This window comes from Nycticebus coucang, chromosome 13 (assembly GCF_027406575.1).
Source record: "Nycticebus coucang isolate mNycCou1 chromosome 13, mNycCou1.pri, whole genome shotgun sequence".
Classification (NCBI taxonomy): domain Eukaryota; kingdom Metazoa; phylum Chordata; class Mammalia; order Primates; family Lorisidae; genus Nycticebus; species Nycticebus coucang.
Genome location: NC_069792.1, coordinates 34,081,415 through 34,094,592, shown reverse-complemented (window position 1 = coordinate 34,094,592; position 13,178 = coordinate 34,081,415). Strand labels below are relative to the sequence as shown.

General features: G+C 49.3%; 1 protein-coding gene across 1 annotated transcript in view; it reads left to right on the top strand.

The window, feature by feature from the left end:
* Nucleotides 1-13,178, top strand: part of LOC128563326 (ral guanine nucleotide dissociation stimulator-like) — a 143,172-nt gene that overhangs the window by 115,344 nt on the left and 14,650 nt on the right. Inside the window, exon 4 of the mRNA XM_053558657.1 lies at nt 4,603-4,790. Within this exon, the coding sequence (XP_053414632.1) occupies nt 4,603-4,790 (188 nt within the window). The remainder of the gene's footprint in view (nt 1-4,602; nt 4,791-13,178) is intronic.

Genomic DNA, 13,178 nt, shown 5'->3' with positions numbered 1-13,178 from the left:
AGGATTACTTCAGGTCAAGAATTGAAGACCAGCCCAGGCAAGAGTGATATCCCATCTCTACTAAAAATAAAAAAATTAAAAAAAAAAAAAAAACAATTAGGCAGACATGGTGGTGTGCATCTGTGGTCACTGGTACTTAGGAGCTAAGGCAGGAGGATCACTAGAGCCCAGGATTGCCATGAGGGATGCTGAGGCCATGGTACTCTAGCCTGGACAAAAAAGTGAGACTCCATCTCAAAAAGAAAAAAAAAAAGAAGGGCCTGTTATATAATTATTATGACATGTGAAAAACATCCATACTATTATTTAATTAGTCATAACATTTTTATAGTTAACATGCATACAAACACATACACAGATTGATGTACCTGCTGTTTATGTTAAGCAAGCCTGGGACATTGATTTGGGAAAGTGATAAATCAGATTTCTTTTTTTTTTTGGCTAATCGATTCACATACCTTTTTTGTGAGAAAATGCTTTATTTCAGAATAATAATGAAACACTGACTTTCAGTCTATAGAGCAGGAAATTGTCAAGCTCCTAGAGTGGTCGTAACAGTGTATTGACCAAAGCAGGTCATGTGACCAAGCCCCAAATCAGGGGCCATAGTAGTACTTTTGGCGCACAGGAGTGAAAGGAAAATAAATTTTATAAAACAATAAATTTACCCTACTATCTAAAGGGATGCTCAGAAATTCTGTTATTATAAAAGAAAGCTGCATACTAATGATATAAAGTGGAAGGCCCCAACATTTTTGGCACTAGGACTAGCTTCATGAAAAACAGTTTTTCCATGGAAGGAGTGGGGTGAGGAGAGCAGCATCTGAGTCTCATAAGGAGCCAACAACCTACATCCTTCACATGCTCAGTTTACACTAAGGTTGGATGATGCCCTGATCTGACAGGAGGGGGGCTCATGCAGTGATTACAGTGATGGGAAGTGGCTGTAATAAAGATGAGGATTTTCTCACTCGCCTACCTGCTCACCTCCTACTCAGCACCCTCGTTTCTGGGGGTGTGAAGACCATATTGGTCTGTGGCCCAGGAGTTGAGGAATGCAGTATAAAGGATCCAGCAACCTAAAAGCCTCACCTAAAAAATAAATAAAAGACCCAATATTTATATGTTGCTAGAATAAAATTCTCTTCCTTTTATATTAAGTGAAACATCATACATGCAGTAAAAATCCTCTAAATAGTAGCAACCATTTGGCTGGGACAGATTTGGGGGGCTGGGAGAACTCAGCCCCAAGGTTGAAGGGCTCCGTGAACAGAAATTCACTTTCCTCAGTTCTGGAGGCTGGAAGTCCCATGTAAAGCTGCCGGCTGCGGAGCTCTCTCGGAGGCCTCTCTCCTCGGCTTCTGTGGCCACCTTCCATCTCCTCGTTCACAGAGTGGTCCTCAGTCATGCCTCTCTGTGTCCTTAGCACCTCTTCTTATAAGGACACCAGTCATATGGAATTAGGGACATGTAACTACAAGGACCTTTTGTCCTAATGCAGTCGTGTTCTGGGGGCATCAGACATGAAGGTATGAATTTTGGCCCATGACATGTGCTCAGGTGGGCTCCCAGGAAGTGGGTGCTTGGCAACAGTTTACATGTGGAGAGTTGTACTGGCTGTGGTCAATATAACTTCCAGACTTGCTGTGGCACGGACAGGTTAGCAGTGGTCTTTGAATGTCACACTGCTCTGTAGCCAGCCTCCCTGGTGTTAATGTGGTTTTAAGTGTTTTCCAATGTAGGTTTGGTAGGAAATGCAATCACATCATTGCTTCCATTTCCAGTTTTGGGACTGACACCTGGGAGTCACATTTCAGTGTCTTCATACCTATTTGGGATTTCTTTCCCCTGAGTCACCTGCTCAGCCCGGTGGCCCGGTAATAAGCTTTTACCTGGGGTCTCATAGCATTTACCCCTATGCCAGGCCCAGAGGTGCTGAGGCTGTTTCTCAGGAATCCGTTTAATGTAACAAGGACAGACACTTGCGCTGTTCTCAGTAGAGAGGTCTCTCCTGGGACGTCTGGTCCTGTGCATGGTCTCTACATAGAGGGGGAAAACAGGCTGGCCCAAGACCCTCTCCTCGAGTGAGAGCAGGCTGAGCCTCTACGAACTTAGGGGGAAATTCATGGAGGCCTCCCTGGGAGGGCTGCAGCTATCTCCCACATGCTTGTGACAGCCAGGTGACATCCCAGAGCCTGAGTTTTCTCATTTGCACAGTGAGGGCCATTTGGAGACTCACTGCCACAATGCTTCTCATTCATGGTGTGTGAGCAGGGCATTGTTGTTCTGCCTAACAACTTCCCTGAAGCAGCCAGGAAGGTGTCAGTGGTTTCATGCAGCTCTTTGTGCCCATCACATTTTCAGTGAAAAGTGTAGAATCGTGGACACCCCTGACTTCTAAAGGCACGAGTCTCTGAAGGGCTGGAGCTTCCTGCATTGAGCATCAGACCCCATTCTCTGGAGGGTCAGGGTCACTGACTGTGTCTCTCTTTGTCCATGGTAGAATAGAAATGAGTCTCCCTGGGTGGTTCCCCTGAGGAGAGCGCCAGGCAGACATTGATGCCTCTAGGCCCGACTTTGGGCCCTCTCTTTCCAGAGCTCCGCGCAGGGGGTCCGTGAGGAGCCACTGGAGAACTCTAAACATCCACCGTTTTTGGATGAAGAGCAGGTGCACCAGGCCATCAACCGCAGCCAGCGCCAGACTGGGGTGAGAATGGGCACAAAGGGGTCTCCACAGACCCAAAGATGGATGCCCTGGACTCTGTCCTTGGCAGTTTTCCCCTTGAGTGACCCACAATTCCCTCCGTAAATATTCCGGCCTTCCTACGTCCCCAGTGGCAACTTGGTAAGAGGTACCTTCACGACTCACATACTTGTGGGGATGTCAGAGAAAATGCTTCCTCTAGTTTTCACTTTACACTAGTCCAGGGATAGTTCCCCATGTGGCTGATGCTCTCACAGATTTAAACTGGTCCACGGGTCTCCCAGACCAGGCAGGCAGCTCCCTTCCCCTGCCTGGCCTTTCCAATACTTAACAACCAACACTACTCCAGGGGGGCTATACAAGATGGGAGGGGGTCACTCACAAAAGGAGATAAAGCTACTGTACTTTCTTGTCTACAAGGTGCCATCTGCAGGAACAACTCCTTGTGGCCCCACTGGGCAGGAGCTCTCCCCTCTGGTCTTGGCCATTTTCCCTCAGGGAGGCCGTTTCCCGCTGCTCCCCAGCCTTTCAATGCCAGTGGAGCCTGACAGAACACATTCCTATTTCTCAGTCAGCCATGCTGCAGGCAATCTGTTGTGTCCCATTTGGCTGGGACAGATTTGGGGGGCTGGGAGAACTCAGCCCCAAGGTTGAAGGGCTCCGTGAACAGAAATTCACTTTCCTCAGTTCTGGAGGCTGGAAGTCCCATGTAAAGCTGCCGGCTGCGGAGCTCTCTCAGAGGCCTCTCTCCTCGGCTTCTGTGGCCACCTTCCATCTCCTCGTTCACAGAGTGAATGTCTGCCTGTCATGCCTCTCTGTGTGCTTAGCACCTCTTCTTATAAGGACACCAGTCATATGGAATTAGGGACATGTAACTACAAGGACCTTTTGTCCTAATGCAGTCGTGTTCTGGGGGCATCAGACATGAAGGTATGAATTTTGGCCCATGACATGTGCTCAGGTGGGCTTCCAGGAAGTGGGTGCTTGGCAACAGTTTACATGTGAACAGTTATATTGGCTGTGGTCAGTATAACTTCCAGACTTCCTGTGGCAGGGACAGGTTAGCAGTGGTTTTTGAATGTGCTGCTGCTCTGTAGGCAGCCTCCTTGGTATTAATATTGTTATAAGTGTTTTCCAATGTAGGTTTGGTAGGAAATGCAATCACATCATTGCTTCCATTACCAGTTTTGCAACTGACAACTGGGAGTCATATTTCAGTCATACCTATGTTCTTCATACCTATTTGAGATTTCTCCCCGCTGACTCACCTCCTTAGCCCTGTGGCCTTGTAACAAGCTTTCTTACACCCTGGGGTCTCACTGCATTTGCCCCTATGCCAAGCCCAGAGTTGCTCAGGCTGTCTCTCAAGACTTTTTTAAAGTAACAAAAACAGACACTTGCGCAGTTCTCAGCGGAGAGTCCTCTTGTAGGACGCATGACCCTGTGCATGGTCTCTACATAGAGGGGGAAAACAGGCTGGGCCAAGACCCTCTCCCTGAGTGAGAGCAGGCTGAGCTGTTGCAAGCTTAGGGGAAAATTCATGCAGCCCTCCCTGGGAGGGCCGCAGCTCTGACCCACGTGCCGGTGACAGGTGACATCCCAGAGCCTGAGTTTTCTCATCTGCACGGTGAGGGCCATTAGGGGACTCACTGGCACTGTGCTCTTCATACAGGGTGTCTGAGCAGGGGCATTGTTGTTCTGCCTAACAACCCCCCTGAAGCAGCCTGGAGGGTGTCAGGGGTTTCCTGCAGCTCCTCGTGCCCATCACATTCTATGTGAAAAGTGTAGAATCGTGGACAGGAGTCTCAGAAGGGCTGGAGCTTCCTGCATTGAGCATCGGACCCCGTTCTCTGGAGGGTCAGGGTCACTGACTGTGTGTCTCTCTTTGTTCCCGCTAGTATGGACATTAGTCCACCCTCTACTTCAGGGAGCTCAAACTGATGAAGACCTCCCAGCCAGCCACCCGGGACATGCTGGTGAGCGCCCTGGTGACAGTTTTTCCAGCTGGAACCATCTCCACCACCTCCCAGGGCTCCCACCTGGATGTCAGCACCATGTCATGGTTCTTGGAGAAACTGTTCAGGAGGTGAGTGGCCAAGGCACAGCACTGCCCACCACCTGCCATCTATGTCTGTGGGTGTCATTCAGTTCCCTGAGCCTCGCCTCACTCCTCTGAAAAGTGGAGTGGTCAGAGGATGAGCTTTATGAGGTTTTGGTGGAAAATGCTTAAGAGGTGGCAGGTGTGTCCCTCGCTCCTGGCTCTGTGGAGAGGCTTCAGGGGCTGCTGTGGCTGTTCACATTTACCGTCTGTCTCTTCACAGAAGGCGCCCTCTGCCTCACACCTCAGTAGCCCACACCTCTCTCTTTGTGGGAAAAGCACAGAGAGAGCAAGCCTGGTCCCACTTGTAGAGGTTTGAGTTTTCTTGTTCCTGTCCTTGAGAGAACAGGGTTTCCTGGGGAGGGGAAAGAGTCCCGAGAACTGCTTAGATATCTGCAAAGCCATTCAGTAACCAGCTGCTTGTGCAGACATGTGCTAGGAACTTAATTTAATGAACAAAGAAGGGGACAGTCTTCGGGCTGCAGTTCTGTGCAGGGAGGCAGGAAGTCAGAGCAGACACGAGGAGGTAACGTCCTCCTCCTGGAAGACCACCCAGAATCTTCTATGCACGGAGAAAGATCCAAGATTCTGGGATTTTTTCATCACAAACCCCAGGAATAACTCAAAACGCATGCATTTGTGATACAATCTAAGAACTCCTTTTCCACTCAGAGTATGGACCTCTGTGGACTGTGGCTGGGGAGACAAAACAGAACCTGGGTCTCAGCCACTTGAGGATGCTCATGAGAGGGCTAATGTCAGGGGATTTCAGGGAAGAAATGACTCGGTTAGAGCTGTGGGTGGGTTGCAGGTCTCTACAGAGAGGAGAAGCGGGGCTCAGAGCTGCCCCTGAGGGGCCCATCCTCAGCACAGCCCCTTCCCAGCTCTGGCTGTCTCCTCCACCCCACACCCCCTCGCTAACAGCACCGGAAGTCCAGACTGGAGTGATCATGAGCACCCTGCTGGACCTCCGGCTTCCAGTCACAGCCCTGAGGGCCCAGGGGTTCACAGGTCTTTGCAGTTGACCTGGGGTGACAATGGCAGTGGGAGGGTGAGGCTCACAACAGTGTGTCCAGTCCTGATCCATGAACCGTTCTGTCCCTTCCAGGGCAGCAGAGACAGAAGGGGGAGTTCAGCCTGTCCTCTAGACTGGAGGAGCAGGCCCAGGAACCCATAAACACACAGGAATGTCCTGGGAAAGGTGTCGGAGGAAAAGCCAGGCCTCTGACTCAGCTTCCGCTTGTCATCCCCAGAACCACCTCTTCCATCTGCATCTCCTGGCCAGAAGGATACCCTGTGGTCTTTGACCAGTCTCTGAACATTGCAGGGCTCATGTTTCAGGAGGCTCATATAGAGGACACCGCGTCCACATCACATCTGGGGCATCTAGCAAACATTGCTCTTGCCTGGCTGGAGCAACTCGGGCCCATTGGTGCAGATCCAGAGGGTGAGATGGCCACAGTTGACTAGCTTCACAAAGGTAGAATTTGGGGCTCAAATTCTCTTTGTCATGGGGAGGTAATGGGGTGTTTGGATAACCCAGTAGGGAGTGACAGATGCGCTGACTTCATCTCCTTTTCCATTTCCTGCTCAATCTCCAGAAGGACAAGCACTCCCAGTGCTGGCCATAGAACCAGCACTGGCAGATCTGGGAGAGCAGAGGCCTGCTCTGGAGCCAGGGGCACCTGCATCCCTGGATCTGCCACTGTATATGGAGCCAACACCAGGGCCAGGTTCAAGGGCAGCACCAGCACCTAGGACAGAGCCACCGGAAGTGATAACAGGAAAGGCACAACCAGAGGCAATTCCAGGCCTCTGCCTTCCATGGACTGTGCCTGAGAAAAAGCTGTGCAGGGCGGGGCCGTCTCCCATCATGGCCTACACAGCCAAACATCTGGATGAACAGCTGACGCTCATGGATGCGGTGAGCAGCTGCTGAAATCCCCTTCCCTGACCAGAGGCCAACGATCTGGTCCCACCCTACTACACATCCTATGAGCCAGGCCACCTTGTTGAGTTTCTTTCTGTAGATGTGGTTCCCTGTGTCTGTAGCAGCTACACACAGCTGCTGGGCACATCCCATGGGAGGGCACAGAGCACAGGGCGGGGACCTGGCCCACTAGATGCTGGAGTAAACCACTGAGCACACCCTCCCCCGCCCCCAGGCTGCTAAGCCCCCCACCCTGGAGGCCTCACCAGCCTCAGCAGTTACTACATATCTGGCAAGTACTCCATTTCAGACCAGACACCCGCACTGACACCCTGGAGGTAGCTGCTACAGGCAATGTGCGTCTCCAAAGAAAGAAGGCCTCGCACACAGGTGGCCTCGGGAAGGGCCAGGCTTAGCCATCCTGTGAAGTGTGGGGTCTGTGAGGCCAGCCTGGGAGAAATACCACATGCTGTTCTCTACTTGCCCGGCTCCATGCGTTTTGTGCCCTCAGTGAAAGGGGAATGAAACCTGGGGCTCCGACTACTCTGGGAGAGCCAATGCCAAAGCTCAGAATATGGTCACCTGCCTGAGTCAAGGGGTGACTTTAGACTCAGAGCTGTCCTGGGCCATGCACATGTGGATCTTTCTTCCTCCCCAAGAGCAATGCATGAAGGTGCTGCCCTGGGATTGCCTGGGGTCCATTTGGATTGAGTGGGAGTGGATGGACATGAAGCAGGTGGCACCAGTCTATGCTGCCCTCACTCACTTTTATAGGGTGGTGTACTTTGTAATAACTCCATGCTTGGGGACCCACACCATGAAGGCCGAGGACAGGGCCAGGGTGCTGGAGCTTTGGATCCAGGTGGCCAGGGTAAGCTATGGGAGGGACTGGGACAGGGCCAGGCTGCTGGGGCTCTGGATCCAGGTGGCCCCGGTAAAGCATGGGAGGCCCTAGGACACTGGTTTTTCTCCTCTGTCAGATGTCAATTTTGCTGAACAGAGTCCAAGCCTCTGAACAGCCCCCAGCCCTTCCTGTCAGGGGCCCACTGACCTTGACTTCCATGCCCAGTGTTGGTGCACCCTTTCCACCTGAACACGTACCTTGGGTTGAACTGTAATTGTCCTCCCAGAGTGTGAAACTCACTTTGGCCCAGACTGCTTTCCTGTGCTTCCCTGGGCCTCTGCGTCCCCACAGAGGAAAGGTCAGCACAGGGGGCACAGCTGGGGCAGTGGGGTTCCAACTCCCCACCTCATGGTGCATCCTCTTCTCTCCCCAGGAGTGTAACAAGTTGAGAAACTACTCATCTTCTCATGCCATAGTCGAAGCCCTGAAGGCTATGCCCGTCTATAGGCTCCAGGAAACCTGGAGGGCAGCATCCAGGTGGGTGGGCGTCTGTCTCCTGAGCTGTACCCAGCACCTCTCCGGGGTCTGCCATGCTCCCTCACTGCACTGGGAGGGGAGGGGAGCCCAGCACCTCCGGAGGCAGGAATGGGCAGCCTGGCAGGGTCTCTCAGTCCACTGGGTGTTAGCACCGAATATCTAACTCAGCACCAAGTTTTCTTAACTATGGGGCACAGGTTTTTGCCACATTGGAGATATTCCCATGTCTAGTGCGCAGCACATGTAAACTGAGAAACTGAGCTGCCCGGTTGAATTTGGGTTGGGCCAGATGAACAGCAGGTCAGCGCTGTAGAGCCCCCGGTCCTGTAGAGCCCCAGGAATCAGGAACCCAGAGGAAACACAAATCCTGCCAGTTTGGATCCTTTTCATTCCCAGTTCAAGGAATGTGAACTCACCCTCCTCCCCGCTACTCCCTGATTTATCCGACTTTCTTTCCCCTCTACAAAGGGAAAGCTCCAGAGCTTATGAACAACTGTGTGCATAAGATGATGGCATAACACAGAAAAAGCTGATAAAAATAAAGGGCGACTGGAGATGGGGGCAAATGTTTTGAGGGCAGAAAGAGGTGAATTCGGAAAGGGTACTGGGCCAGGTATTTTTTGGTTAATTTTCTCACTCAACGTTGACCTGAAAAGTACCAGTCACCAGTCCTGTTCAGAAGAGAGAAGGATCTGTCTGGGGGCAGGTGGGTGCAGGCCGGGGCTCTGGCCGTGGGGCTTTGCTGGCTATTCATCAGGGACGAGCTGGATAATTAGCAGGGCTCTGGCTCTTGCATTGGTCTTTCTGGTTATGGAGCTTCCACCAGGAGATGGGAAAACGTGGTGGGGGTTGGGGGGGGCTTCTTTCTTTCCCAAAACCAGCCAGAAATTCTTCAGAAAGCCAGGCCTCTATTGCTGGTGTGTGGTGTGGGCAGCTGGGGCAGGGTCTCCAGACAAACGGGGGGCTGACGTGCATGCCCCAAGTGACACAGCAAGTGGGTGTAGGACAGGGGTGGGTCCAGAACCAGAGCTAACTGAGTGACTGTAGCACCTCACCAGCTGACTGTGGTCAGGTGTCCACAGTGCGAGGTCAGGGTCCTGGGAGTAGCTGAGTGAGGGCAAAATAGTCTCACTGACCTTGTCCTGAACCTGGCAGCTGGGGATCTCCAAGCTGGCCACCCGGGAAAGCAACCCCCAGAGAGCCCAGATGAGGCAGTGGAGTTGGAAAGGTGAACCTCCTTTGGTGTGGGTGGGGAGGGCCACTGGTACAGAGGGCAGGGCCTCCCTCCCAGCTGGAGTCTCCCCATGAGGAGAGCAAGGGCCTCCTCCTAGGCCCTCCTTCCTGTAGTAGCAGGAAGCATTGTAGGAGGGCATTGTGCCTCAAATGCCCTCAGCAGAGGAATCAGGACAAAGGCCTGAAAGAGCTGGGCTCAGCATGCCCTTTGGGAAGGGTGAGGTCATGGACCACAAGACATTGTGACCTGTTAACATCCCAGGGCTGTAGGTGACCATGGGTGCAGCTGAGTGAGGAGAGGGATAGAATTGAAGGAGGGAGCTGAAGGTCTCTGGCTGCTCCAAGTTGGAGATCTTGAGGAGGGGTCTAGAAGACAGGGGTGGTGAGATTCCAGGCAACAGAACTGGGAAGGCCACCTGCAGATGGGAGCTCATCACCACTCCCACCCCAATGACACAGGTCATCATTCCCTTTCTTGTGATCTTCCTCAATGACCTAATCGAGCTGCAGAAGTGGACGCACAGTGATCTGGCTGTGAGTGAGCCTGGGGCTGGCATGCTGGGGCTTAGAATCCTAAGGCTGGGGGGAGACCTTTCATGGATGGAGCCCCGAGAACTCAGCACTCAGCAAAGCTGCTCCCAGGCAGCCCTGTGAGCTGGGGTATCAGGCCCGACATCAGCCTCCAGTCCCTGGTCCTGAGGCAGAAGCTGCAGAGCAGCCTGACTGCTGAGCTGCCCGAGCGTCTGGCTGAGCTGGACTCAGCCTCTCCCTCAGGTGCTGCCCACGGGAGGAGTTGAAATTTGCTCCTCCACACTCAGGCAGCTCCCATGTGGCTCCAAATACTCTTTGTGTGCCAGGAGAGTTTGTGTGTCCCTACTTGTCATGAGGGAGTGTTGGGACAGAAGGCCCAGCTTCAGCTTCCCCCACCCCCTACATCACAACCCACATCGTGATGTGGGTGCAAGTGCTTTTCTGTGTGCAGGTCCCCTGGCTGGTGACCCTGGATGACACGCAGCAAGGGAGCCCAAGGAGGTGGGAGTCATTGGTAGGAGGCCTCTCTCCCGGGCACTGGCTGTGTCTTGCATGGAAATGTGCTCGACATAACACAAAGGGTAAGGTGGAAAACTGGGGGCCTCTCTCTGGGGAAGCACAACATGTGGAAGTCAGAGACTGCCCTGGGAGGACATTCCCTGGCTCCATCCTCCACATCATAGATTTCCTGGGAGGGTTTGACGTACAGGGAAGGGGCAGTCCACCCCATGAAATGTGCAGGATGGGAATGAAAACCAACTCCTGGAGAAAGGCAGTTTATATCCAACTCTGAGGACAGAGTGGGCCTTCAGAGGATGGGAGGGGAGAAGGGAACCACTCCAGAGAAAGGCCCCAGAGATCGGCCCCTTGCCCTGATTCATACTCCAAAAATTAAAATCATTCTTCATGTTTAAGTACATATTTTCTTCAACACAATCCTTTTCACTTCCTAGCTATTAAGTACAAAATATAATTAAGGCACTACCCCTTGGAAAAGAAAGAATATTATTAAAAGATAGACATGTTTTAGGATAGCCTGCATATACAAGGAGAGAGTCATCTTGTGTATATATAACTTTCAACTTTATTTCAAAGTTAACCTGAGTCTTTTTCTTACTAATAAAATAATGTTTGTTCTAAATTCAGTTTAGTTTCTGTTTTTCTACCATGTATATTTTTACAATAACTTTTGTTTTCCCTTTTGCATCTCTATCAGCTATTTCAATTAATTATGTGCTTTCTATAACTTTTGATTATTATTATACATCAAAGACTCTGGTTTATGTAATTAAAATTGCAAAGGGCAAAGAAATATTTTTGTAGTACCACATAGTAATTTTGTCTCTATTTCTTTAATTTCTTGATTATAAGTGTATGCCTCCCCACATGCTCCATTGAATACCATAAAGTACAGATTATTCAGAATTTGCTTTTTAAAGCATAAAATCTAGGATTATTATCTCTTTATGTTTTGCTTAAAGGAAGACATTAGTAAGCATTTACATCAGTAATGCAAACACTTAAGGAAGTGCCTTTGGATAATCTTTTCAAACACCTTTTAAAACAGGTTTTTGAACCAACAGGGAGACTTTTATATTAGTAAAGACCATCTGCCTTAAGGGAGTTTTCTATCAGGAAGTGGAAAATAGATGCTATGAGCTAAAGAAAACCTAAAATAGAGCAGGAGTAGATGGTGTCACACCCTTTATGAGAAATTGGAGAGTGGTGCCCTGAAGTATATAGAGGTGAAATGAAGTGGTACCAGTAAGATACATGGAATATCGTTTTCACAATACATGTAATTTGGAGTTACCTAGGGTGACCATAACTTTAGGAAAGAACCATGTCTTATACAAATGTATGTGTGTGTGTGTGTGTATATATATATATAGATATATACATATCTATATATATATATAGTTTTCTCCCAAAATACCTAAATGGTATTCTCATAAAACAATTATGAATTTATTAAATTGTTGATTTTAAAATCTACATTAAGAAAAACCTAAAGTATTTAACACAATAGAATGAAGTATATTCAAATTTTAAAAATACCATTTTGATCTTGAAATACAGCTTTGATGGAATCCAAATATAACCCCAAACCTTCATGAAACATGAAAATCCCTATAGCAAGACAAAAGAAGTGCTTTTATGACGGATTAGACAAAAAAAAAGAAGCATCATAAAAGTGAAGGCCTGGCTGTAAACAGCCTTCAGGGAGAGAAAAGACAGTCATGCATCCTGTTATTCCCTGCAGCCAGCAAAGTAAGTAAAGACCAGGAAGTGGTTCTATGCTTTAGCTAAAGAGTCTTAGATGTAGAGGGTTGGAGATCTTTTATACAAAGTCCCATCTTTCGGGCGGTGCCTGTGGCTCAAAGGAGTAGGGTGGTGGTCCCATATGCCAGAGGTGGTGGGTTCAAACCCAGCCCCGGCCAAAAAAAAAAAAAGTCTGATCTTTCACCCTCTTTGATTTTGTCATCTTGATAAGTTACTTAAACTCATTTTCAGTCTACCCTTATTTGATTGACAGATCCAAGATTTTTAAAACTAGGAAACTGCCAGACTAACTCATTAGGTGGATGGAAACTTTTCTCTATAATCCTGGTAGCTTCAAGTCCCTTTTTAGGACTACAACTATTAGACAGCTCAAGCTGTAATTATCAAAAATGAAGTGCTGTATCACCTTTCACTTTGACTCCAAATGAACAACATAAAGAAACACCAATAGGTTGATAACAGAGCTAGCTGGGACAATCGCTGCATGTACAGAATGTCCAATACCTTAAAAATATGGGCACATCACACTTGTAGGGGCAAAAATAAACAAATTGGACACAGTATATATGGAATTCTATCAAAGATCATGCACAATCCCTTTAACTTACATGGGTTGTAGCTGAGGTTTTGCTTACGTTGCTTTGAATTTATAAGGACAGGTCAGCGAATCCCTTAGCCTGAGCAGAAACCACACTTTCCCTCTATAGTTTACTAATCACAACCTGATTAGAGGAGGCTTTAGCAGCACCTGAAGTAGAGCCTCTGGCATCCACTGCCCTTTACATCAAAGACTATTTGGTTCTACTCTCAGGATTGGCAAATTCACAAGACAGTTCACAATTCTAATGCATAATTCAGGTTACTTAACCAAGCAATATGCTGTGTCAAAGAATTTATTTCAAGTCAAAACAAAAAAGGCCTTAATGTGGAACAAAGAAAAAGCACTATCCAAATAAAAAATTCCTAAGAGAAACAAGATTATTCTCTTCCCCACCCCTTTTCCCACTCGGTGGACCCA